This window comes from Cucurbita moschata, unplaced genomic scaffold (genome assembly GCF_002738365.1).
Source record: "Cucurbita moschata cultivar Rifu unplaced genomic scaffold, Cmos_1.0 Cmo_Scf00011, whole genome shotgun sequence".
Lineage (NCBI taxonomy): Eukaryota > Viridiplantae > Streptophyta > Magnoliopsida > Cucurbitales > Cucurbitaceae > Cucurbita > Cucurbita moschata.
The window spans coordinates 2,197,386-2,223,196 of record NW_019268527.1 but is presented as its reverse complement, the minus strand read 5'-3'; the positions used below and the strand labels follow the sequence as shown (position 1 = coordinate 2,223,196).

The following is a 25,811-nucleotide window of genomic DNA, read 5'->3' as shown; positions in this document are numbered from 1 at the left end:
TCAACGAATGTCCAATTCCCGCATTGATTGGAGAGGAGAACGAAGCATTCCTTAGAAGGATGTGGAAACATTTCCCTAGCAGAATCGTTTTAAAATCATGTGGTTGATGGCGATACATAACAAGCTAAAGCGGACAATATCTGTTAGCGGTGGTTTTAGCTGTTACAAATAGTATCAAAACTAGACGTCGGGTGGTGTACCAGCGAAGATGCTAAGCCCTCAAGAGGGTGGATTGTGAGATCCTACGTCGGTAGGAGAGGGGAATGAAGCATTCCTTATAAGGGTGTGGAAACCACTCCCTTGCAAATACGTTTTAAAATCGTGAGACTAACAATGGTACATAATGAGCTGTTGAGCTATTACAGCGAGTCCTTTTAAGTCTCTTAGGCTGAATCTTATTTTCATTCACATATGTATCGAACAAAAAAAAGAAAAGAAATCAGTAAAAAATTCTGAAGTAAGGATCACAATAATGTTCTGGATAATGCCCTAAGCACAAAGCTATTCCTAAATGTATTATGAACAGGTCAAAAAGTTGTGGCAGGAGTAAATATGTTTTCAAACTCAGAATATTCCATACTCTGATGAAGTATATTGGTATCTAAACCCAAATGAATCTTACCTCGACATGGAAAACGTTCAAAATGGTACTCCCAAAGGTTGTGCCACTGGATGATCCTTCACGGTTAGGAAAACTATGAAATCAAACGGGGATTCTCCGCTTCGTCCCGAGGCCATATGAGATAAATGGACATCTCTATCTCGTTAAACCTCTCCCTCTTCTGCATTAAAGACTCTTAAGATTCGATCAAAATGAAGAAAACAAGAAAACGCTCATGTGTGAAAAGTTCGAAGTAGAAGAAACTTCAGCTCTAGTAAGTTGTGTGGGATTCGCTCGAAATCAAAACATCGCCATTCAACCTTGAAACGAAATTCGAATATGATGAAATTTTCTTAGCATTGAGCCTAGTGAAGAGTTCTAACTACTTAGAGTTTAATAACATGGGAACTACTTAGAGCTTAGTGACATGGAAGAAGGAACCGAACAATAGTGTCATGGTCATACTTAGTTTAGTGACATGGAAGAAGGAATGGAAGAAGGAACCGAACAATAGTGTCATGGTCATACTTAGTTTAGTGACATGGAAGAAGGGAACCGAACAATAGTGTCATGGTCAGGTCATATTCGTTCAGGACGTGGAAGAAGGGAACCGAACAATAGTGTCATGGTCAGGTCATATTCGTTCAGGACGTGTGTCAATGGTTGCATGCCTATGATCACTTTCAAGACGTATTATCAATGGTCACATGCCTATAATCACTTTCAAGACGTGTTACCAATGATCGCATGTCCATACCCACAATCACTTTCTCGAGTAATGTGTATCACTTCTACGAGTAATGTGTATCACTTCTATGTTTATTTTAAAAAAATATATATTTCAAAAAGAAAAAAAATGTAAATATAAAATTTGATTAATTTCCCAATTGGATATAATCAAGAACAAAAAAAAAAATTAATTTAGAATTGTAGGAGTCTCTCAGGAAAAGAAACTCCTCCAAAAATAGGCGTATGCCGGTGAATGCGGCGAGCACACGGTATTCTTTAGTAAAAGGCGAAAGAATAGTTCGCTCTGTGCTCACCGCCCGGCTCCGTGCCTTTAAACGACACCACGAGACACCTATTTATACCTCAAACTCGTGTCCTACTTCCTGACTTTTCCGATGTGGGAACTGGAAGAATCTTAATGGGCCGACCACTTTGAAGGCCCAAAACAAAATTCCATTCGCCAATGGCCCAATTACACTTATTATTCTAAATTTTAAACTAAATCACATAACATTTCTTAATTACTCTTCGTTATCCCTTAATCCATCTTTACGTTTCTAAATATATATAATCTATAAATTTTATCCAATTTCTCTTATATTTCTTTGCTTCGGTAAAGATAATGACCAGTAGGGATATGACCGGTTGTTAATCCTACCCGATAGTGGTAAGTCGTTGTTGTTGCCTTTTTGCTTACATTTCCGACACCATTTTCAATTTCTCAAATATTGCTTTCAAAACTCTCTTTCAAAATCTCTCTGCCCCTGTTTTCTCTCAAATCTTGCTCTCAAAACTCTCTTCCGAAATCTCTCTGCCCACGTTTTCAAAAAAATTTCTTCTTGAATCGGGGTCAGAGGCTCGAACATACGTTGCTTGGTTGTAGACGACGTAAGAACGAATAGGCTTAACTCACTCGTTGCTGGGAAGTGAGTGCCAACTCTCTTTCGAAATCTCTCTGCCCCCGTTTTCAAAAAATTTCTTCTTGAACTAGGTCAGAGACTCGAGCATACGTTGCTTGGTCGACGTAAGAACGAATAGGCTTAACTCACATATTGCTGGGAAGTGAGTGTCCCACAACAACAAATCCGCTGTCATCAAAGTGCGATTGTGACAAGTGGCGAACTAAATCTATATATGGAAAATAGTCCTATATAGCAAAGATATATATATATAGTAGATCTTACATATAGTAAATTGAACTAATGTTATTTATTTGTGTTCATCTAAATCAAGTTTGGTGCAATCCTAACATAACTATAACGCATTTCAATGCATTTCAATACAGTGACTTAGTTCGAAATCAACCCATTTGATTGTTCAATTCTTAGGTTGATTGTTCAATTCTTACGCCAATTTTCTTGAAACCAAACGGGATCAAAACTTTGATTGTTCAATTTTAGGTTGATTGTTCAATTTTTAAACCAATTTTCTTGAAACCAAACGGGATCAAAACTTGAATTAAATTTTAAAATCTCGATATCGTAAAATCAAAATCTCTCCTCAAAACCGAGTAGAAATAATAATTAGCTAAATATAAATATGTCTAAAGTAAATCATCTTAGATCATGGAGAATGTTGAATGGATTAACAAAGTATTAATCTCACTAGTTGCCCTCCAAATTGTGTATTAAACATAAATAATGAGATAATTAAAAGGCCATAATCCTAACCTCTAAACAGAGATTCCATTAATGTATAATTGTTCCATAAAATGGGATTTAATTAATTTGGGTCTTAAATTAATCAAAAATTAAAACAATTTAAATGGATCTGCTTTAGAGTTTTCCCACCTCCACTATTCGGATTCTTATTCTCTCTGGTTTTATTCGAAACCTCATTCTGTCTTTACTTTAGAACATAAAAGTACACAAAAACATCTGTTCATGGAAGAAGCCGTGAGCTTCAAGATATTCGATCAAAAAGCTTAGTGATTGAATTCAAGAACACTCCCTGAATATCATCACAGATTATTGATTGAATTCAAGAACACCCACTGAATATCATCACAGATTAGTGATTGAATTCAAGCTTGTCATTAGAAAAACAGCAGAGATCAAGTGAAAAAAAAAAAACAGAGGAAAAATTCACAGAGCTATAACTTAACACGAAACGGTTTTACAAGTGCCATCAAGCATGTCCTCCAGCTCTGAAGTTGATATCTACTACTTCATGATGATCAGCATGTTTGATTTCGCTTCTCATTTCGCCGCCATTGTCGAAGGGTTTGAAGCTATTTCCATGGCTATTACCGTTGCCATTACCATTACCTTTGTATCCTCCATTTCCACCAGGTGGGAAACTGGCTTTCCCATTTGGGTTTCTTGAATCAAATCCAAATTCGATGTCCCCTTCTTTATCAGGATGCAATTTGGGTTCTTTCCCTCTGGAGTGAGATCCGCCGTGGGTCTTCTCCGGCTTCCGCCTCTGGTTTACAACTCGCCGGTTGCAGAGGCGGCCAAGAAAGCAAGCAAGAGCTGATAAGACAACAATAACAGCAAGAACAATAAAAACTGCCCCAAATGAACCGTTGGAATGGTGGATTGGAGGCTTGACGCCGGCGGTGGAGCTGGGATAAACCAGAGCCGCCTGCTGAGGCTGCTGAGGCTGCTGAGGTTGTTGTTGTTGTTGGAACTCCGACATGTTGACGAGGTTTCGGTAATGGATTGGAAGAAGGTATTAGGGAGCTGCTATGGTTTGGTCCTTTGAGAGAGAGAGAGAGAGAGAGAGAGAGAGAGTTACTTAGGAAGGAAGCAAGAAGAGAACAAGAAGGTTGCATGAAGAAGAGGGCTATGTCTAATGAAATGGGGTTTGGGGAAGGCAAAGAAAGAGGTCAAAAAGGGAGGAACTTTCTTTTGGTAAAGGGACAGACAGCTAAACTTATTCCTTAGGTTCAAAGAGGGGTCACTCTCAATGATCCGTTCTTGTAACCTGTTACTTTCTAGGATAATCATAACATCAGTCTCACTTGTGCTCCTAGTTTCATAAAGACAATGATATGTTAATTTCTACTTTCTGATAGAAACACAGGATCTTCCCAATTCGATCTATGGATCGGAGAATTTTTTCATTGATAGAAACAACGATCAAAGATTGGACTGATAGAACAAACACCATACTAAAACATATTGAAAAAAATTAGAAAAGACACGAAAAACGCAATTCTAAAGCTAGAACTAAATATTAGTCCTAACAAAATCGGTTGGACTAGCCCAACAGGCCTGTTGTCAAACACCTAACAAAGTCGAAGCTAAGTTCTACATCGACGTTATTACAACGTCACAGACAGTTTTGTACAGTTAGATGTATAAAAGAGATACAGTAAAAGTACCTACTAAACATGAGACGTGCAGATTTTCGTTACATCTAATGATTATTAAGAGATAGTCAGTCACGTAACAAATTCAGCATTCAGCATGTTCGTAGGGAAAAGGAGAAAGAACAAAAACTTGGGAATCCGTGGGGATATATTGAATGAAAGCATACAATATTAGTTTTTGCAGATGGATACATTTTGAGTCCTAGAAAGTCTATTTTATTTCATTCTATCTCAATGTGATGCGTATAAGAGAGTAAGGCACTAACAGTGGTCTTATTTGCGGCTGAATAACTAAGCCAAATCCAAGAAACAATCTATACTTGCATACTCACTGTCTTCCTCTTCCGGCGCTGTACCATCAAACTCTGGCTCGTGTTTTGGGTCTTGTTTCATGAGATGTATGAAGTTATCAGGGCCCTGTTTGTTATAGCTCATAAAAGCACCCAAGGCCCCAAGAAATCCTTCATGCCGCATGAACATTGCTTGTGCATCACCCTTCGACCTGAAAGGGAAAGACTCTGTATATCATATTTGGAAGGCTTGAGATTGAATGGAGTAAGATCATAAAGAAAATGGCAGGGACATATTTTTACCAGTAATGAACGGCAACGGATATGGTGTCCATTGTATAACATTGACCACGTATGAAGAATCCTCCGAAAAATATCCGCCTAAGTCCGAATCGAAGTGCAGTAAGATAGGCAAGCTGAGAAGATTTGAGTTATGAGGATCTTATATTTCCAAAGTTTGTACTTTATTTGCAAGTAAATGAAGACCTATCACCGTGACTTACCTGTCCGATGTTATTTGAAATCATTCTTAGAAGGGACCGAGCGAGATCCTCAGTCCTGTAATTTTCAAGCACTTTGTTTGCTGAAACAGTCTTGCCAAAGCTAGAAGCAATGGCTGTGGATGAAAGACCAATCTGAAGCATTAAAGGGCAGAAGAAGATGAAGGCTTTTGGCTAAAAAGGGAAACGTCATCCTTTATAAATAAAAGACTAGGCAGTAACATTGGTCGTGCATTATAACAGTCCAAGCCCACTGCTATAACATATTGTCAAATTTGACCTGTATATATCTCGTCAGTCTCATGGTCGTGCATTGTGCCAGCGAGGACGCTGGGCCCCCAAGGGGGGTGGATTGTGAGATCTCACATTGATTAGAGAGGAGAACGAAACATTCCTTATAAGGGTGTGGAAACCTCTCCCTAGTAAACGCGTTTTAAAATCGCGAGGCTGACGACGATACGTAACGGAACAAAGCGAACAATATCGGCTAGTGGTGGGCTTGAGTTGTTACATGCATGATGAATAATCATATGATATCAATAGAAATGAGTACCTTATTATAATCTCCTCCACCATATATATCTCCAACAAGCATGTCTACCACTCTATTGTTCCCTTGCTGACTCAACTCCAACAACTCGTCAAAACTAAAAGATTTTACATTTGGTTACTAAAGAAAGAGAAAAATCATTCATAAAAGTTTGCTTAAACGTTGAATTCTATCAATTATGGATTCAAATTGCTATGAAGAACCAAAAAGCAGAAACAGTAGAGTACGAACATTCAGAAAAAGAAATTGAACCATCTGCCAAAAGTACAACAGTTCTAATGACCAAGTGGATGAAAGAAGTACCTATTGCACTTTGTCAAAAGCTTACCCAAACCCCAAAATGTCCCGCCACCAAGGCTCGTTCCACTTACCCGCTCAAACTTTCCATTTCCATCCACCTACTAATTGCATTATAAGAGTTTGCAGCTTTAAGAAACCATACCGATGAAATATTATGGTTTGGAAACTAGTAAATACTATAATGACCATACCTTAATCATGCTGACTCCAGAACCAATGTTTACAAGGAGGAAAGGGTACAGGTCATCTTGGTTAATCTGCACAAATTCCTTCTGACCGCCTATGTATGTAAATGCTTCTTGGTGGACTGCCTAAAATGTAACAAAAATAAGAACATCATATGGCAAGAGTCACCATTATACAACATTTCAAGCATATTAATTATTTGCAAACCAAAATGCATAGGTCGTACGGCCAACCTTCAGGAGAAAATTTGCTCCAGCAACAAGGCAATCCATTTCATCTTCCTTATCTAGACAAACGTCAAGCTTTTCCTTGAAGAGATCTGCAAATTTAAATGCTCCACCACCAGTGGCCTTCTCACCAAAAGTTACCAGTCAATAAACTTGCATGCTTTAGAAGTGTACAAAACAACAGGGGAAAGTATTCTTTTGAACTATAAAGATGGATTCAGTTACACCTTTACAATTTTTCCATTGCCAAGTTCCTTTGGGTGCTGGGAACCTGTTTTAATGTTCAGTTTTCAGCAGAGTATCAAAAAGAGAAGAAAATGGCAAAAGGAGGCATGAAGAATCTGAAGATCAGCACAAGAATCTGAAGATCAGCACTCACAAGACGTTAACAGAACAGAAAAAAAGATGCTAATTATTTTGGATCAAATCAAGTTCATCTCTCACTTTATATGTTACATCATTTGATAATTTTTTGGTTGCCGAATGGAAAACCAGCTGAGCAATAATAACAATAACTAGGCCATGATGTTCATCATAAATTGTACAAGACACTGATCTTGGTGAAGGTTGACATGTAATTACTGCTCTTGATATGTTAAGGATTGTGATATGCAAACAGCAAACTAAGCAGATGAACAATTTTCCATTTTAGATTTCTTAATCAACCAAACCAGTTCATACTGATTAACTAAACAAGTTTCAGCTGACAAAGAAAATCACCGATTACCGAGTTCCTTGCTGTTAATAAACGCTACACACTCATCAATTTTTCCAGTTTCGAACTTGGCAAAGTGGAGCCTCCCATGGAGAATGGAACTACTTCTTCCACCAACTTCTGCAGAACTCTGAACTCGATCATCATTCAACAGTTTCTCGTTCCCAGAGAAATACACCAATTTAGCAAGAGTTCCTACCGAAAATGCACAAATCAATCCCAAAAACTAAGCTCCAAGTATAGGATCAAATCAAACTCACAAAAAGAAAGAAATGGAGAATGCGATTGGATAATTCAATGTAGAATCACAAAAAACGATGAACTGAAAAACAATCACCTCCAATATCCAATGCCAAATGAGATATCCGAGCGTCTGATCGAGTGTCTGAGTTGGCTCCGGCCGGCGTGACCTCAAGATCCATTCCAGGGGAAATCGTAGGGTAGGTAGGCGCTAGGTCTTCGTTGGGGAAGAAGTTGAGAGGGCTGGAATTGAAGTGTGGTGAAACATTGAAAGCTAAAACCCTGACGAACAAGTCTTAAATAAACTGAGAAGACCCGATCGAGATCCATCGGAGTTTGGTCGGCGAGGCATTAAATCGAGTATGAGCAGTTGACTTTCCAGAGATAACGAACCAGAGACGAATCCCGACGTTTGCAACAGTTGTCCGGTGGTTAGGATTGTAATTAGCCAATTAGATGATTTTTTTTTTAATTAAATAAAAATATCTCTAAACTTTTTAATTTATTTCAAGAAAATACAAGAAATTGTTTAAAACTTTTTTTTGAGTGAAACTTTAAGTTTTGTTGTAAAGAGCTCTAGTACAATGTTGTTGGTACAACCCCTAATCGTTGTTGGTACTGTTGGCTAGAATAAGGGTCACCTCCTGGAGCATGGCTCTGATAACCGACCCTGCCCCCTAATCGTTGTTGGTACTGTTGGCTAGAATAAGGGTCACCTCCTGGAGCATGGCTCTGATAACCGTGTTAGGAATCACAGATCTCCAAAATGATATGATATTGTCGAGTTTGAGCATAAGAGCATAAACTCTCATGGCTTTACGTTAGGATTCCCCAAGAGGCCTAATGGAAATAGTAATCATTGCTTATAAACCCATGATCATTCTCTAAATTAGTCAATGTGGGACTACATCCCAACAAACAAAAGCTAAACGTTCAAATAGTTTTTTTTTTATCTTTTAGCTATTTATATATAATTAAGTTTTGGAAAAAAAATTTAATGTCAAATCTCCTCCCTAACATCACTTTTAAAGACACTTGGCGTGGTAATAATAAAGAATAGTAGCAATATTACAGTTATTAATATATTAATTACTTGGAATTTTCTAAAAAATGACGTATTTATACCTTTTATTAATGAACATTAATGATGTATATTTTAATTTCCAATAATATAATATTTTTTAAATCTTTAACATTTTTCTATAATTTTCATTTTCTTTTGAAAACGTAGTATTAATATAAGAGTATTTTTAATTTTTTTAAGAAATAGTTTAATAATATTTACGTAATTTTTACAAGTTTAAGGATATTTTTAAAATATTGTTAAAAGTTTAAAAATGTTTTTAAAATAAAATACTTTTATTTTATTTAAAATTAGCTATTTTGAGTTTTTTTATTAAATTTTTTAAAAGTTTAATTATTTTTTATTGGGCTGCTAGTTAGGGCTTCACTTTGCTCACATAGCATTGTTTGTGGGCCGGGCTATCTGCCTTTGTGGGCTTGACATTATTTTAATATTTTAAAAACCTTAAAAAAGAAACTGTCGCAATTTTTGTCTCTTTTGATTCACCGGAATTTTTAACTAAATGAAGTCGAAGAAGGTTAATTGTCTGTCCTATTTTTGGTTATATCGTCTGTTCCTGGTTCAGCCTAATTTTCCGTCTCCATCTCCGTACGTATATAGACCGAGACGGAGAATTAAGCGGCGACAGACAATATAACCAAAAATAGGGACGGACAATTAACCTTTGGTCATCGACTTCATTTAGTTAACAGAGAGAAATCTCTCATCACTTCTTTCCTCGTTCTTAATTTAAACGAGGATTGTTCATCCCATTTCTGAAATGGGTCTTCGACCTCACAAATTAAATAGATCTCTATCTACTTGAGTTATTTTCAGGTCAAGTAAATAACAAAAATAAATAAAAATAGAGAATATTATTTCTAATTTATTCATAACTATATTTCATCGTCATTAAATTCATTCATTTTGTAAAAAAAAAAAAAACATTTTTTTTTGGAATTCAATAAGACTCCAAAGCATAAGATAAATGGGTATATAAATTTTGTTTAATTACGAAAGTAGAATTAAAAACATTTAATATCAATATATAATTATAAATTTATTATTATTATTATTTTTTATTAGAGAAAGTAAGGTAATATGGTATGAATCGATCAAGCAGCAGAAGGTGCTGGCACATGGGAAATGTTGGGCTCAGGCATGGAGGACAAAATTGTCAATTTTGGGACTGTATTGGCTTGATCCTCCTCTTCAACGACGTCGTTTGCAGACTTCAAATCCAGCGACGTGTCGTTGTAAATGTCCCACCATTTTGCCACCAACTTTTTGATGTCGTCCCTGTCCATGTTGGCTTCCTTCCCTGTGTACCTCCATGGCTTCGATCCCTGCAAAACGCATGTAGCCATAATTAATTTTGTATTAATTAGGAGTGTTCAGAAAATTTGATGACTCGAAAATTTATATAACCGAATCCAATGGGCTAAGGGACCACTAAATCCAATGGGCTAAGGGACCATCGTGATGCTTTATTTTAATTAAACAGTCGGATTTTCCTTGCCCGTATCAGTTCTGAGTTGGATGTTCGACACCTCGAGAAAGTCCCTGAAGGAGTCGTTCCTTGTACATTCCCCAGTCGGCAAATAGCAACCTGCTCTCACGGTCCATCGTAATGCTTTGTTTTAATCAAATAGTCAGATTTCCCTTGTGTTGTACCAGTTATGAGTTGATTGTTCGACAACTGAGGAAGGCCCTCAAAGGAGTTGTTCTCGGTCCGTTTCCCAGCTGGCAAGCAGCAACCTGCTCCCGCAGGGCCATCGCAATGCTTTGTTTTAATTAAACAGTCAAATTTTCCTTGTTCATACCAGTTATGAGTTGACTGCTCGACACTTGGAAAAGGCCCTCAAAGAAGTCGTTTCCAGTCCATTCCTTGGCCGGCAAGAACAACACGCTCTTCCCACGAGAGCAGCTTAAAGCTCGAATTTATGTTAATTTTTTTATACACAATTATTTTTTTATTATTTATTTCCAACCATTTTAAAAAAAAAATTAAAAGAAAATGTTATAAGCTAGACCCAACCCAATTCAACCTGAGCATCCCGAGCATTAATAATTAAGTTAAAAGAACGGGCATGAAGTGAAAAAAAGCTCACCGCAGCACAGTAATGGACGACTTTGATCTTATCGACATCGTTCTCAACGTTCTCGGGATGGCGCCACAGCATGGCGAGAACGAGATTATAGGTGGGAGGAATGGGCTTGTAAATGTTGCGGAAGAACATGTTGAGAAAGTCCTGCTCGGCAAAAGGGGTGGGAGGGGTAATACGGAGAGTGTGAAGAAGGGAGTGGTAGGTGTGGTGGCTGGGCTGGAAGACGAACATGCCGGCGTTGAAGTAGAGCGGCGGCGGGGGACCGGAGGCGGGTGGCCAGGTGACTCGGTCGGGGCACTGCTGGCAGTAGCCGATGGAGTACTGAGGGGAGTGGCTCCATGTCTTCTCGCAGAAGCAGTCCATGACGGCGTAGAAATGGCCGTCGGGGTTGTCGAAGAGATGGTCTATGTTGTCGTATACTTGGATGTCTCCATCCAAATATATCATCTTCTTGTACTCTACAAACTGTTCCAAAAAAACCAATAATAATAACCCCATGTTTAGACTAATATATATATATATATATAGATGTACATATACATACATACATCAAATAAATTAGTTTTGAGCGGGCGTGAACGGGAACTGGGAATATAATTCTTGTCCCCAACCTCATTTAAGCTAAAGCGGAAATATCTCAGAGCTCCCTCCTTTATTATTTGTTCCATTCAAGGTGGGTCACGTCATCTCTAATAAATTTTTTATTATTTTCAATTTTTATGATAAAGAGATTGTAATGTAATAGCTCAAGTCCACCGCTAGCAGATACTGTTTTATTTAAGTTTTTCTTTTCGGTTTCTCTCAAGGTTTTTAAAACGTGTCAGCTAATGAGAGGTTTCTACACCCTTATAAAAAAAAAATGTTTCATTACTCTCCCCATCAATGTGGGATCTCACCATCCACCCCCTTTGGGGCCATGGTCAAAAATGTTTCATTACTCTCCCATCAATGTGGGATCTCACAATCCACCCCATGGTCCTTATTGGCACTCGTTTCCCATCTCCAATCAATGTGGGACCACTTAATCCAACCTCTTCAAGGCGCTGCGTTCTTGTTGACACACCGCTTCTTGTCCACCCCCTTCGGAGCTCAATCTACTCATTAGCACATCGCCCGATCCCGGTATCTAGCTCTAATACCATTTATAACAACCCAAACCCACCACTAGTAAATATTGTCATCGTCATTTTTGGGTTTTTCCTTTCGTATTTTTCTTCAATGGTCTTAAAATGCGTCTATTACAGAGGTTTCCATACTATTATAAAGAATAAATGTTTGTTTGTCCTCCCCAACCAACCTTGAATCTAACAAAATATGATACAATTAAATTTGAAAATTCTCATGCACGTGAACAACCCTACGTCATATATTGAATCAAACCAACAAAAATTGAGATCTTTTTTAAATAATATGGATGTTGCCACTTACGTTCCAAATCCGAAGCTTGGAGTAGTTGATGACGTAATACGCCATGGCGAATTGGATTTGATTCTCAGGAGGATAAATCGGCTCAATTTCCCGAATGATGCAGCCCTGAGTCTTCAAAATCTCCCGGTGCTCCGCCGGAACGTCCGGCAGCACCGCCACCACCAGAGGGTAAGCGGCGGCCACCTTCCGCAACCCTTTTGCCAAACCTGCCACCCCTTTTACGTAGTCGCCGTTTCCGGCCAAGAACGTCACGTACGCCCTCTCCGAGGCGGCAGCGCCGCTGGCTAGGACATTCTCCGGAAGTTCTGGAGCCATTTTGCACTCCCGAGAGCTAGGAAATTATTAATGAATAATGTATTGGGTGTTTTGTCTTGTTGGTGTTGAATAGTGGAGGGAGACTTGGGGTTGGTTTTTTATAGGAGGGAAATTTTAAATGCAAATGCAAATGCAAGTGAAATGAAACTAAAATGAAGACTTGTGGTCGCTTTCGATAATTGACGAAGATGATTGGGAATGGAAAAATGACGGGTTCATAACCAAAATTAATCAACGTGACTATCAATGAGAGAAATAAAAAATCAAATTTGTATCTATGAGTAGAAAAAAATTACATTATAACAGTTTTATTGAATAATTTTTAAATATATTAATGATGATATTTAAGGTTTCAAAATGTCACAGTATACTATGATATCACTCGCTCTAGAATAATAATCTTATCTTAGCACCTTGAAAGAGGGTCATAAATCTCTCCATTATTTTTGTTATATATATATATACATTAGAAAAATTGTCCTTGATACTAATTTTGGTAGGTTTTTATTAGATGTTAACATGTGGGCCTGTGGGGGTAGAAGTTCAAGCCTTAGACCTTTTGGTCGAGGCATTTATAATATATTTTGTGAGATCCCACGTCGATTAAAGAAGAGAACGAAACATTTCTCTCCCTACTAATGGGCCAAACATTTCTAAGGATGTGAAAAATCTCTCCCTAAATACGTGTTTTAATAGGCCAAAATCTCTCCCTAAATACGTGTTTTAATAGGCCAAAGTGAACAATATCTATTAGTGATGGGATCGGGCTGTTATTAATGGTATCAAAGACAGAAACATTAAGCGTGTGAAAACCTCTCCCTAGTAGAGGTATTTTAAACCATGAGGAGGAAGACAATATATAATGAGCCAAAGAGAACAATATCTTACAAGTGGACTTGGACTCTCCCTAGTAGACATATTTTAAACTACGAAGTAGAAAATGATACATAATGGGCCAAAGAGAACAATATCCTACGAATGTACTTGAACTCTTCCTAGTAGACATATTTTAAACCATGAGGCGGAAGACCATACATACTAAGCCGAAGAGAACAATATCTTAAGAGTAGACTTCCACTCTTACATATTCAATAGTTTTTTTATTTAATTAATAAGGTCGAAAATGACAAATAAAAGAAAAGGAAATAGCCTTAAAAATGGTGGAAAGGAACGAAAAGTTCCAAAAAAGGAGAAAGGGAGAGGATGGGTCATTGGGTTGAATGGAAATGTTGTAGAAGAAACAATAGGCGAAGGCAATGGCAATGAAGTTGATAGGTTCAAGGCATATGCCAACCACAATAACTCGGAAGATTCTGAAGAGATCCATTCTCTTCAAAATCATAGATTGTTTCAAATATTTCTCTAAATACGTATAAAATCACTTAATAATTATAACTATATGCTGAAAATTAATATACACCTAATCAATAACCTTGATCCACGTGTCAACATTTACCTAATCTCTTAATTAAAATATAGGGAAAAGTTTGTACCTATATGGCATCATTTTCCAGAGCAATTCTTTCACTTGATAAGCGATGGGACAAGAGGGAGCCCATCATGCTGCAAAAACCAAGCCAAAGTCCTGCTATAGAAAATTACAATATGGGTGACTTGGATTTTCATTGGTAAACATTTTTTTTTTCCAATGGAAAGAAGTACAATTGCTAACGTAATACAAGATGCAAGTTGATGATAATGAGAACGACATGGATGGAGAAAGAGATTGCAGAGTGTAGAAGATACCTGCTCGGGCACGCACGCGTGCGAGGTTGCAAGCGTGGGGGCGAGAGAGGAGTTCGAGCATGTTCTTCCTCCAATGCTTAGAAGTGAGTGTCTAGGATTGGTTTGGCAAATTGGCATATGGTCAAAACATTTTGCTCCACATGAAAGAATTGAAAATGGCAGGCTAGGAATTGGATGCTCTATATATTCTTTTATACCAAAGGAATTTGGGATGATTGGGGGAAGGGGATGGGTCGTACAATTATTTGGTTTAATTGAAAATCATAGCCATATACTTACCAGGCTAGCTCCATGCCTGTGCCCATAACCACGCCACCGTTCATCAGAGATTCCCTTGTCTCTAAGCCCCAGCCACACCCGTTTCCTCTTTGCTGCAGATATCATAAACTAATACATATATGCATGCATACATGCTTGCTTATTAAAATTACACTGAACAGCCACTCAAAAAGAAGAAATTACTCGGAGGAGTATCATTTAAGCACTCTCTAACTTGTACCGTAAAAAGAAGACACCGAAAAATAAGCCATTCCGAGTATAGCTACATGGATAAAGCATCCATTATTATTTTAAAGACCAATAGTTCAATCCCTATACCTTTTACTACCAACAAAAAAATAAGCCATCCCGAGCGTAGCTATGAATAAAGCATCCATTATCATCCTAAAGACCAATGGTTTAATCCATATAACAACCATGGTTGAATTATATATTTTTTTTAAAAGATTTACTACCACTACAACAATTCAAAAATTCTAAATCTAGACCGTAAAAGTGATCTTGGGTGTAACCCCTACAACAATTCAAAGATTCTAAATCTATACCATAAAAGTGATCTTGGGTGTAAGGGCTACAACAATGAGAAGATTCTAAATCTATATCATGAGAGTGATCTTGGGTGTAACTGCTACAACAATTCAAAGATTCTAAATAAATCTATACCATAAAAGTGATCGTGATCTTGGGTGTAACCGCTACAACAATTCAAAGATTCTAAATCTATACCATAAAAGTGATTTTGGGTGTAATCGCTACAACAATTCAAAAATTCTAAATCTATACCATAAAAGTGATTTTGGGTGTAACCGCTACAATAATTAAAAGATTCTACATCTATATCATAAATTCAAAGATTCTAAATCCATACCATAAAAGTGATCTTGTGTGTACCCGCTACAACAATTCAAAAATTATAAACCTATACCATAAAAGTGATTTTGGGTGTAACCGCTACAATAATTAAAAGATTCTACATCTATTTGAATTCAAAGATTTTAAATCCATACCATAAAAGTGATCTTGTGTGTACCCGCTACAACAATTCAAAAATTCTAAATCTATACCATAAAAGCGATCTTGGATGTAGGATTTTCTCTAACCAAAAATATGTGAATGTTCTCTCGGCTTTACTTCAGAAATACTTTCATGGGCCGGAAAGATTTGAAAGCGATGAATTACTTTGGAAAAATACCTCCAAAAGCTCATCTTGACACTTAATTACGAGCATCATTATTCGATCTTGTGCAATAAAATTGAAATGGCAGCAACAAAAGAATGTGTTATGAGACAAATCCAATATGGAATTATACATCAACTAGTTTCAGCTAGAAATCAAAAGAAAAGAACAGAGCGTACAGCCCTAAAATAGAGCCTGAAACACAATAACCAAGCCTAACCATTCTGATATTACAGTATAATAATGACAAATAGTTTGCTAAAAGCTCCCGTAAACGAAAAAAAAAAAAAACCATAACCTCTTTTAAGGTGCCCCATGAAAAAATTAGATAATATTCACCCTGCATCCAGAACTGCGAGTCTCAGAAGAAGCAACTGTTCGATATCCTTATGCCTGCATAGAAAAGGACCATAGAGATGTAAATAGGTGGCTCAACAGGATGGCAATAAGAAGTAATAGAAGATGCAACGCTTTCGGAATGGGGGATACGAAGGAGGAAGGTTTGGTGTAAAACAAAATTTCACAGCCATTGACATAAAGTTTAAGATCACTTGGTAAATTGGAAAAATATGCTATTATTTACCTTGTTAGCAATATTGTTGGAGAGCCAATCCAACCCCTCATAAAGCCCCTCCCCAGAGGTGGCGCAAGTGCTCTGGATGTACCTGAAGATATTGAGGAAGCCATTAAAATCTTAGTAGGTAACAGAAGGAAAATTTTATGTTCAGAATAAAGATAACAAAGCCTACCAGTGACGCTGGCGGAGAGAGTGGAGACCCAGCTTATCAGTGATTTCAGCAGCATTCATTGCATTAGGAAGATCTTGTTTGTTAGCAAAGACAAGCAGAACTGCATCTCGCAGCTCATCCTGGGATCACATGAATTATTAGTAATCAATTGTACTAAGTATATATAAATTGAAACACTGAGGGGGGAAAAGGTAGCTAAGTTGGATATTATGCATATCTTTTCCAAATGACAAGCATTTACGTCTGGCAGGACATTAAGAACAACATCATAAATGCTCGAAGTTGGATATTGGGATGGCAAATGTAATTTAGCAAAATAAAAATAGTAAATCGTGAACTATTTAAACAGTACTAAAAAAAAGGGAAAAAAGGAATTCATAGCAGCATCGTGAGCAATTTCAAACCAATGTTCAAACTAGGTAGCACGTAGTATGTTGTACCTCATTCAGCATCCTATGCAATTCATCCCTGGCCTCAACAACTCGATCTCTATCATTACTGTCAACAACAAATATGAGACCCTGTGTGTTCTGGAAGTAGTGCCTCCACAAGGGACGGATCTGTTGAACAAGAGTTTAAGAACTTAATTTAATTAGACAGCCAGAGAATACAAATGAAATAATGAACAAAAGCATTCTAGCAGGAGAAAATTTTAATAAACTCAATGCCAAATCAGACTGGAGAACAATCAATAAAGAAGTACAAACCTTGTCTTGACCCCCAACATCCCAGACTGTGAAGCTGATGTTTTTGTACTCTACAGTCTCCACATTAAACCCTGCAAATAAAGAACGTGAGCTAAATTGCAATTTTTATGAAACAAGTGCCAAAAAGTAGAGGATGTGAAGAGACATTTCAGACAAGATGACAATCAGCTGACTGAATTAAATTTAACTTTGTTGTGTACTGATCTTATGTAGACAATAATTGACTGGATAAGATGTAGGAAACTTGGTATATAATATTATAGAGTCAACAAAGAACCGAGTCCTTACTGCTTAAGCAGAAGAAAATTGTGAAACCGCTGAAGATTGTGTAAAACCATGGCAGTCATATACTATACGAAAACGGAACACAGCTATGAGAGACATCTAAATAATCCTTCATCCATAAATCAATGCGACAATCTAGTGGTTGACTCTTTACTTCAGCATTGGCTGAAAACATTGGTTTTATGCAAATAAGTATCCAGATGAATAAATGCAAGAAGTAAAATATTTATATACACAAACAACCGACTGTAGTATATTCTTTAGCACAAGAAAATTGTGAACCGAACATGAAAGAGCATTGCCATGGTAGAATCCTAGTAATAAACCAGAAAAAATATGCATAGAAGAGACGTCTACAACCTTCTTTTCTTAAAGAACAATATACATATAGATCTATCTGCATGTTGTATATACACGCACACGTAGATCAAGGATAGAACATATAATAACTCGATTTCTTAAAAGGAAAAAGAAACTCACCAATGGTAGGGATTGTTGTGACGATCTCGCCGAGCTTGAGCTTGTAAAGGATAGTTGTCTTACCAGCCGCATCAAGACCAACCATCAAAATTCGCATTTCCTTCTTGGCAAAAAGCCGACTGAAAAGCTTTGTGAACGTAAGCCCCATTTTCTGTCCCTGCCTAGAAATCCATAAAAGATTCCAAAACCATCAGAATGTATAAGATGAGATCGATATCCATTGCGACAAGGATCGAGTGAAAATAGCAACACCGCAACAGAAAATCAACAAAATCATCATGTATAGAAATCCAGATTATTCAAAGTACCAAATATTCAAATGGAGCGTCTAAAAAACATCATCTCAGGATCATCAATTTAATAAAACTATATCCCTCCTGATCATCAAAGGGATCTGAAGGTAGATCGCATCGCAATATCAGATCGCCTTACGACTAGGAAATTGACCTCATATTAAGCTCATCCAAGAATTCATGCATCCGATTAAGAAATTAATCACATGAAATTCGCCGAAGAAGCAGATCGGAACAATTCGCGTTTGTATGAATCCAGGGAAATGCATAATTCATATTTGAAATCGATGCAGATATGTCCGAGATTCATGAAAAAAGGGGAAAAAAACCAATGGCCAACAGAAATCGAAGAACCTCAAAATCAGAAAAACTACATTAACACAGAAGGAATTGAAAAGAAGAGCAAAATTCGTAAACAGAACATTACCTTCAAAGAACACCACCGAGAATCTACAATGGAGAAAAGAGAGACGGTGGGAAGGTGTAGATCTCATCGGGGCCCTAAATATAAACCGAAACGCAAGGGAAAGTCGAAGTACGAAACTACCCTTTTGCTGGACCGTGGAAGAGCCAACTAAGCTCCAATCAGAAACGAACACGTCATGGATCTGAAAATTCACAGCTTGGCGTTATTCGACTTTTCGCACACAATAGGAAATTAATATTAGTTAGCGTGTTGGTAACTTGTCCAATCGGTGGTCGCCACGTGTCGATGCATGTTGCGTGGAATTGAATGTTATATGGCCCCTGCGGTCGTTGGTGATTCAAATTTGAAAAGTCTCGATAGCCGACGTTAAAAGAGCAGTATTTTTTTTTTTTTAATATACAAAAATAATATTTTTTTATTTTTATTTTTTTTAATAAAAGTAAAATATTAATATAAATTTTACTTATTTATTTGTTTCCAAACATTAAATTAAATTCTGCAACTGTCTCTTCAACGGTGCGGCCTCGTGATCTTGACACGCTTGCGACAAATTTTAAGACGGACTCAAGCACCATTCACATTTTTTGTCCCGCTTTGTGGCTCGTCGTACCGTCGATGAGATTTGCCTTCGACAATTGAACACAACTTGTGCGGAATCCAAGTTTGTTCGGCCACACGCGTTACTCGTGCGTGCATGTTCAATCATGTGTGACCGAACGTCACTACTCATTGTCATCTTATTTCCTAACAACACGACATATGTATTGTGATGTCATCTCATGTCTCAAGACACATCGGTCATCTTGGCTTATTTGGACACATCCATTGGTAACTAACCCATGTGTCGATCATCTCATTGGACACCCAAACATCCCTCCATTTGGATTCACTCGAGCATCAGACTATCATGTGTTCATTCTAAACCATTTATGACGTACGTTCTAGATAGAGGGTGCATAATCTAACCTCCAACACATGGCCTAGGGCGCAGTATCGACACACCCGTGTTGTCTGATACTGTTCTTGAATAATCTCCAACACTTGTCCCATGACGCTTGTCACGCTATGACAGATGCATGTACCACCGAGTAACTAGCTTAGGCCACAGAGCCAGAGGGGATGGAGAGCCTTCTAATTAGAAAAATCATAGGAAAAAAATAATAATAATAAATAAATATTTTTATTTTTAAAAAAATGAATTAAATACTTTTATAATTATATTTACAGTTTGAAACAAGCAGTTTATTTGAAAGGAAGGGAGGCGGGAAGACAGGGCGGGAGAGACAGACCAGTGAGTAGAGGATCCGTTCCGATCTCATTTCGCCGTTTTCGTTGAAGCGTGCAATTGGATTGTGCATAGTCGGATTTGCAATCCGCCGCCGCCGCTCGATCGGAGGGGAAACAAGGCGCATTGCCTCTGCCGTCGTCTATACATTGCCATTGAGGTAAGTCCATAGTTCCGTTACTCATCTCTGATACTTTACTGCAATTTCAGTAGGATTTCTTCTTTACTCGCTGTTTTGTCTAATTTTAGTACTGTGTTTGGATTCTCTGTATTCGTTATCTGTCAGTACTTTGAGATTAGTGTGAGATATATTTGATAATGTTGCTGTCAGTGGTCTATTCTGCACACAAGGTTCTGTTGAGTAGAAATGCTCTCTGTGTGGATAATTTTTCGATGGTTGTTTCACTTGGTAATGCGTGCACAAAAGGTCCTCTATCCACATTACGAATTTGTTATGGTCTGCGTATATTTGTTTCTCTTTCCATTGTAGCAATGGAGGTCAGACAAATTTAATAGGGAAAAGTCTGATAATAACCAGACTTGTTCTTTTATACAATTGGTTTCATCTTTATGTTTTATTAGTGATCTCTCCATGGAATGCCCCATGGTGAAAAATTACCTTGTCTTCAATGCTGATCTGTGCTTTCTACTTGCTGCTTAAGGTTGTTATCCCTTTTTCTCTTTTACAATAATGATCATTCCTCCGATTATTGTAGAATTACTTGGAGATGTTCACTTGGAGGTGGTATTTGGAAAGTGAAACGTCTCCATAGATTAGTGGCATGGACCACGGCAAGGAGTGGATTCCCGTAATTGCCCACACCACTCTTAGCAGATATTGTTCTCTTTGGGTTTTCCCTTTTAGGCTTGTTCTTAAGGTTTTTAAAATGCGTCTGTAAGGGAGAGGTTTCCACACCCTTATAAAGAATGCTTCGTTCTCCTCCCCAACCGATGTGGGATCTCACAATTCATCCCCCTTCAGGGCCTAGCGTCTTCGCTGGCATTCGTTCCCTTCCCCAATCGTTGTGGGACCCCCCAATCCACCCCTCTTTGGGGCCAGTGTCCTTGTTGGCACACTGCCTCGTGTCCACTCCCTTTGGGGTCCAGCGTCCTTGTTGGCACACCGCCTTGTGTCAACCCCTTTGGGGCCCAGCGTCCTTGTTGGCACACCGCCTTGTGTCCACTTCCTCGGGGTTAGTCTCTTCGCTGGCACATCGTCCGGTGTTTGGCTCTGATACCATTTGTAACAGTCCAAGCCACCGCTAGCAGAGATTGTCCTCTTTGGATTTTCCCTTTCAGACTTCCCATCAAAGTTTTTAAAATGCGTCTGCTAGGGACAGGTTTCCATGTGGGTCTCACAATTCCAATACTCGCAAATCAAACAAAACTATCAAAGGGGATGTTGGTCAGGGCGCTATTTTGGATGATATTACCTAATGATTATCGGTGATTTCTTAGATTCTTATACCATTATGTGTTTTCCTTCTCGGTATGGTATGGAATTTTATTTCTACTCATCAATGTAAAATCAAAAATTTGAAGTACAAAAAGACAGATTTATTAGAAACCTTCGTAGAGTCTTTAGTATAATGCGGCCCAGTGAAGCATGCCATGACAAACTAGCAGCATACTAATACTACACTATAGACAGAGCAACATGTCCCTATCTCAACGGGCAAAACTATAACTTTTGCTGAATAATCTTACGAACCAGGACTACTAAAATGTACAAGCGTAAGTTCATGGTGTCAAAAGGGGTTGGAAAATGATGCCAACCACACAAGTGAATACACCAATGAAAATCGACTCCACACTCAACAAGAATCAAAATCGTACTGGATTTGGTTGCTTGATGGCTTCCCAATATGTAAGCAATCAATTGGTGGGACAGTAGGCGTTCTCAACTCTCCAAAAGTTTGCCAGCAGAAAGCCCCGTATAAGTGATAGAGTTCTTGAAGTGGCTTGAGCTCTATTGCAGTTAGTGATATATCTGTACATGGCAGATTATCACTACAGGCAAAGTGTACTGGCTTTACTGTGTAAGTACCTCTTATTCTTTCATAGTTTATTCCTGATAAAGCCACAGCTCCAGTTTGGTTTGAGCATTTGACTTTGTCACAGTAGAATTGGTCTATGACTATTGGTATCTTAACTTCAGAAACCTGAATATTTGAGAAAAGGACTCCCTGTACAAAACCTAATCCACCCTGCAGATGCATAATTTGGAATCAATTTTCGACAGAGCTAGTTTGACCTAATAGTGTATATTTGCTTATAGGTTTCTATCTTCCTTAAGTTTGATCCATAGATAACAGACTAATGCAAAATAAGGCGTTCTCTTAACTGATTAAGGCTAGCCCTATTGATGAGTTAATTCTAAAGGTGAATTGCGCCAGGAAGGAATACCTGCCACGTTTTGATTCTGACACCATTCATTGTGTTGTGCATAATTACATCCCGGACAGTGATGTTAGAAACACAAGCTTTTGTGTTGTCCTTCCCTAGACTTCCAATGCTGATTCCATGTCCTGGCCCACAATTGATGTTGTGTATATACACATTTGAGCAACCAGTTTGTATTGAAATACAGTCGTCTCCTGTGTGAAAGATCAAACCTAGTAGTTAGTTTTCGTCCAATTTATGTGTAAATTGAAATGCATAAACTTCACTACCTGGATTTTGTTCTTGATTGAAAAAGTAGAACATTAGTTTTCTTACGGAGTAGATAGTTGTCTTACAAGGCGTGGATAAATTAGCCTAGAAACTCATAAAAAAGGGAGAGAAAAAAAGTGTTCCTTGTCTTTGGGTTCTTAGAATTGATTTGTTCTTATTTATGCCAGTCAGTCGTAATGACAATAAGTGTGACAAGAATAATGATTCAATGCAAAGTAATTCATACCACAAGAGAGAGTGGTGCTGTGGATTAGCACATCCTTGGAATTCTGCAGATGAATTCCATCAGTATTGAGGCTGTCACCTGGAGATGAAACACTAAAATTATGAACGAACACTCCAATGCAATTGTCGAACTTGAGGTGGCATTGAGGGCTGTTCTGAATTTTTATGCCAGTGACAGTAACGTTAAAACTTCCATAAAACCTCAGGGCCTGTACAACAAAAGAACAGAGCCATGTCAAAGGATCTTTCACAAACAATAAAACGAGCCCGGGGAATTTAAGGATCTAGTATGCCGCTTACAGTTGGTTTGATGCTAGGCACCTTTCCCACAAGCTCACTTCTTTCCTGCCATAGGTTATACGAATTTAGAAAAAAAAAATACTGTAGAGAATTCTTAGAAACCATAAGGGTTGTGAAGAAGGTTAGTTACTGGGAATGGTGACTTTTCTTGTACAGTGCTGTTGAGTGGGATAAATAGTTTGGGTTCATCGTCAATGGGATCATGAAAAGGTGAAACATGCCACCATACTGAACCCCTTCCATCAATAACTCCATGTCCTTGTATGGTAAGTCCTACCAACTTCGTGAATTGTAGCCATTGTAATAGACCTTTGCCCCAAACTTTGAAGTCCGTCGGTGCAATGATGGTCCCGTCCAACTTTTATTCAACATAGAAAATATTAAAAACAAGGTAATGTTAAGTCCTCTAATCAACTGATATAATAAGATTATATATTTTCTTTTATAACAGCTTTACACCCTAATGGTTGGAAGGGAGTCCAACGTTGACTAATTTATAATGATTGACTATAGGTAAGGAATACATCTTTATTGGTACGAGACTTTTTGGAGAAACCCAAAGTAAAGCTATGAAAGTTTATGCTCAAAGTGGATAATATCATACTACTGTGGAGAATCCTTATTCATAACCGAAGATGGATGGTGTTGATAATCCATATCTAATACTCTCGGAAGGCTATCTATCTCTTCAAAGTTGACTTGAAACTATCCAAATACTCTAATTCCTCATCACCACGAAGTAAATTAAGGTGGAGTAATTTGTAGCATTGATGGGAAATGATTAACGCAAGAGAAGGTACCTGGAATATAATATCGGGTTGGCAGTACGGACCAGAGAAGGAGATGGGGCTTAGTAAAAAGACGTAGTTTGATGGGACGATGAAGGTTGATGCTGCCACCTTGCAACTGGCTTTCCAGGTGTCCTGAAATGCCTGCGATGCACATAATTATTTTACTTTTACCTTAATTTACTCTCGGTAATTGAGTTCTTTACTGCTTGGCGTTAGGTTTCAGGTTGCTGCCTACTCCGCCCAATTATTTTTGCTCAAATCCTGACCCAACTGCCGTAACGAGATTCCGCCTTCCTAAGTGGGCCCATCACCTTTTCCATTTCCCTTCTCCGTAAAATACCATTTCCATTCAACATATACAATGCATATATTCATGTATATTACTCGTACTCTTCTGTAATTGTAAGTTCATAGCTATTTTCATGAAGATGGAATTAATTCTCACCTTAGTATCATCCGTTACTCCATCGCCTCTGGCTCCAAAATTGAGCACGTTAAACATGGAAGAATGGCCGCCTTTGAAGCCTCCTCCGCCCTTCTGGGGCGGCAGGCTGGGAGGGACATCTTGTTTCGGCTTAGTGGACGGTGGCTTTGTCTTTGATGCACCACCACGGCGGTTGCCATTGTGACCGCCGCCGTGACTGTGAGCCTTCCCTTTCTTGGAGGAGTGAGTGGCCGAGGCCACTCTGTTCTTGCTCCAATGCTTGCCTGTGGCTCTCCCATGGCAGCCCCCCAAACTAGAAGACCAGACAAGAAATGCCACCACAAACATAAATGTGAGCCCTCTGAAACTAAGCCCTTTCATTTTCATGTACATTTGAGAGAGAGAAGGAAGAAGAAGAAGAAGAAGAAGAATAAGAAGAAAGAAAGAAAGAAGACAAGTTTAGATAGGTAAAAATGGGTTGTTTAATAGATAAAGGAACTTCAAAACTAGCGCCAGCCATCTATGCATGGAGACGCCGAGCCATAGATGCTAAGCAAAGCTATCATTTGGATTTTAAACTATTGCCCAAGCTCCATGTACTCGGTCAGTGTCCACTATAGAGCCTTAACTCAGTCACTTACCATGTCACACGACGTCGTATAAGTATAACCCAGATGTATGAAGATCAGCCAAGATTCTTTTGTACATTGGCCGTACCCGGTTTGTCTGATTCACCTCTAGGATGGTCTGATTATCGGTAATTGGAAGTAAAATGATTAATTAAGCTTATATTGAGGAGTATAGTTGATAACAGACGTAAGTGGGACACGTGATGTGTGGGTCAGTAAGGGTAAAAAAATGAATGGCCAACACTGAAATATTTCTGCTCATCATATATAGTCACATGCAACTATCACGGGCCAATCTTTTCTCTGTCTTTCTCCTTATTCCCCACTAAGCTATACATGACCTTCACCATAGAAAGAAGAGCAGAGAAAAAAAAAGAAGACGAGGGCTAATTGTAAGGGTGGTGTTTTTGACATGTTCGATTGAATAAGGATGGCCTACGTGCTTTAGGATTTTGCACTTATTGTTTCAGACAATAAAGCAAAAGATGGATACAATTCATGAACGGAGTGATAAAAAAATAGTAGTTTTCGCCCATGGTTTTGGCAATACAACTCAATGTTCCAAGAACATTTTAAAATTTTTACGTTTGCAACTAAATACTATCTCTGTCTCTCTCTTTTGTTGGTCTTATGTCATATCATTTGGTTGTTGTGCTCTTAGTTAGGCCTTCTTCATCTTCTTCTCTTCCCTGTTAATATTGTTGTCTTGGTTAGTTTGGGTGAAAATGACATGAAAAATGGACAAGGGAAGTTAATTTGATGGGGAAAAAGAT

General features: G+C 38.2%; 5 protein-coding genes, 1 long non-coding RNA gene and 1 other non-coding gene across 10 annotated transcripts; all 7 read right to left on the bottom strand.

The window, feature by feature from the left end:
• Positions 1-1,535: 1,535 nt before the first annotated feature.
• LOC111450075 lies at positions 1,536-1,653 on the bottom strand. The gene has a single exon (XR_002711764.1). It is a non-coding gene; the product is annotated as a U5 spliceosomal RNA (small nuclear RNA).
• A 1,557-nt stretch (positions 1,654-3,210) lies between these two features.
• LOC111449741 lies at positions 3,211-4,292 on the bottom strand. The gene has a single exon (XM_023089765.1). It carries the CDS (start codon positions 3,968-3,970, stop codon positions 3,458-3,460), a length of 513 nt encoding a protein of 170 aa, XP_022945533.1. The 5' UTR covers positions 3,971-4,292; the 3' UTR covers positions 3,211-3,457.
• A 474-nt stretch (positions 4,293-4,766) lies between these two features.
• LOC111449739 (pantothenate kinase 1) lies at positions 4,767-8,080 on the bottom strand. Of its 2 annotated transcripts, none has more exons than XM_023089764.1 (10): positions 7,752-8,080; positions 7,427-7,609; positions 6,927-6,970; positions 6,706-6,822; positions 6,478-6,597; positions 6,290-6,384; positions 5,990-6,083; positions 5,440-5,571; positions 5,240-5,317; positions 4,767-5,148 (listed from the first exon to the last, which is right to left on the bottom strand). In XM_023089764.1, the coding sequence occupies exons 1-10, from the start codon at positions 7,834-7,836 to the stop codon at positions 5,137-5,139; spliced, it is 960 nt and encodes a 319-aa protein (XP_022945532.1). In that variant the 5' UTR covers positions 7,837-8,080; the 3' UTR covers positions 4,767-5,136. The 2 variants fall into 2 exon arrangements, with proteins under 2 accessions (XP_022945532.1, XP_022945531.1); XM_023089763.1 differs by having other exon boundaries at positions 5,240-5,352; positions 7,752-8,079.
• A 1,680-nt stretch (positions 8,081-9,760) lies between these two features.
• LOC111449226 (galactinol synthase 1-like) lies at positions 9,761-12,794 on the bottom strand. The gene is made up of 3 exons (XM_023089030.1): positions 12,254-12,794; positions 10,829-11,290; positions 9,761-10,063 (listed from the first exon to the last, which is right to left on the bottom strand). The coding sequence occupies exons 1-3, from the start codon at positions 12,566-12,568 to the stop codon at positions 9,833-9,835; spliced, it is 1,008 nt and encodes a 335-aa protein (XP_022944798.1). The 5' UTR covers positions 12,569-12,794; the 3' UTR covers positions 9,761-9,832.
• Positions 12,795-13,024: 230 nt separating this feature from the next.
• Positions 13,025-15,638, bottom strand: LOC111449230. Of its 3 annotated transcripts, XR_002711558.1 has the most exons (4): positions 15,513-15,546; positions 14,594-15,427; positions 14,315-14,405; positions 13,025-14,156 (listed from the first exon to the last, which is right to left on the bottom strand). It is a non-coding gene; the product is annotated as an uncharacterized LOC111449230 (long non-coding RNA). The 3 variants fall into 3 exon arrangements; XR_002711556.1 differs by having other exon boundaries at positions 14,594-15,638; XR_002711557.1 differs by having other exon boundaries at positions 13,025-14,153; positions 14,594-15,638.
• Positions 15,639-15,852: 214 nt separating this feature from the next.
• On the bottom strand, positions 15,853-18,797 carry LOC111449228 (ADP-ribosylation factor 2). Its single transcript, XM_023089032.1, has 7 exons — positions 18,712-18,797; positions 17,992-18,152; positions 17,227-17,297; positions 16,960-17,079; positions 16,520-16,638; positions 16,354-16,435; positions 15,853-16,163 (listed from the first exon to the last, which is right to left on the bottom strand). Exons 2-7 carry the CDS (start codon positions 18,137-18,139, stop codon positions 16,158-16,160), a joined length of 546 nt encoding a protein of 181 aa, XP_022944800.1. The 5' UTR covers positions 18,140-18,152; positions 18,712-18,797; the 3' UTR covers positions 15,853-16,157.
• Positions 18,798-21,531: 2,734 nt separating this feature from the next.
• On the bottom strand, positions 21,532-25,180 carry LOC111449224 (polygalacturonase At1g48100-like). Its single transcript, XM_023089028.1, has 7 exons — positions 24,431-25,180; positions 23,995-24,126; positions 23,325-23,552; positions 23,195-23,239; positions 22,896-23,103; positions 22,403-22,593; positions 21,532-22,203 (listed from the first exon to the last, which is right to left on the bottom strand). Exons 1-7 carry the CDS (start codon positions 24,800-24,802, stop codon positions 21,811-21,813), a joined length of 1,569 nt encoding a protein of 522 aa, XP_022944796.1. The 5' UTR covers positions 24,803-25,180; the 3' UTR covers positions 21,532-21,810.
• Positions 25,181-25,811: the final 631 nt, after the last annotated feature.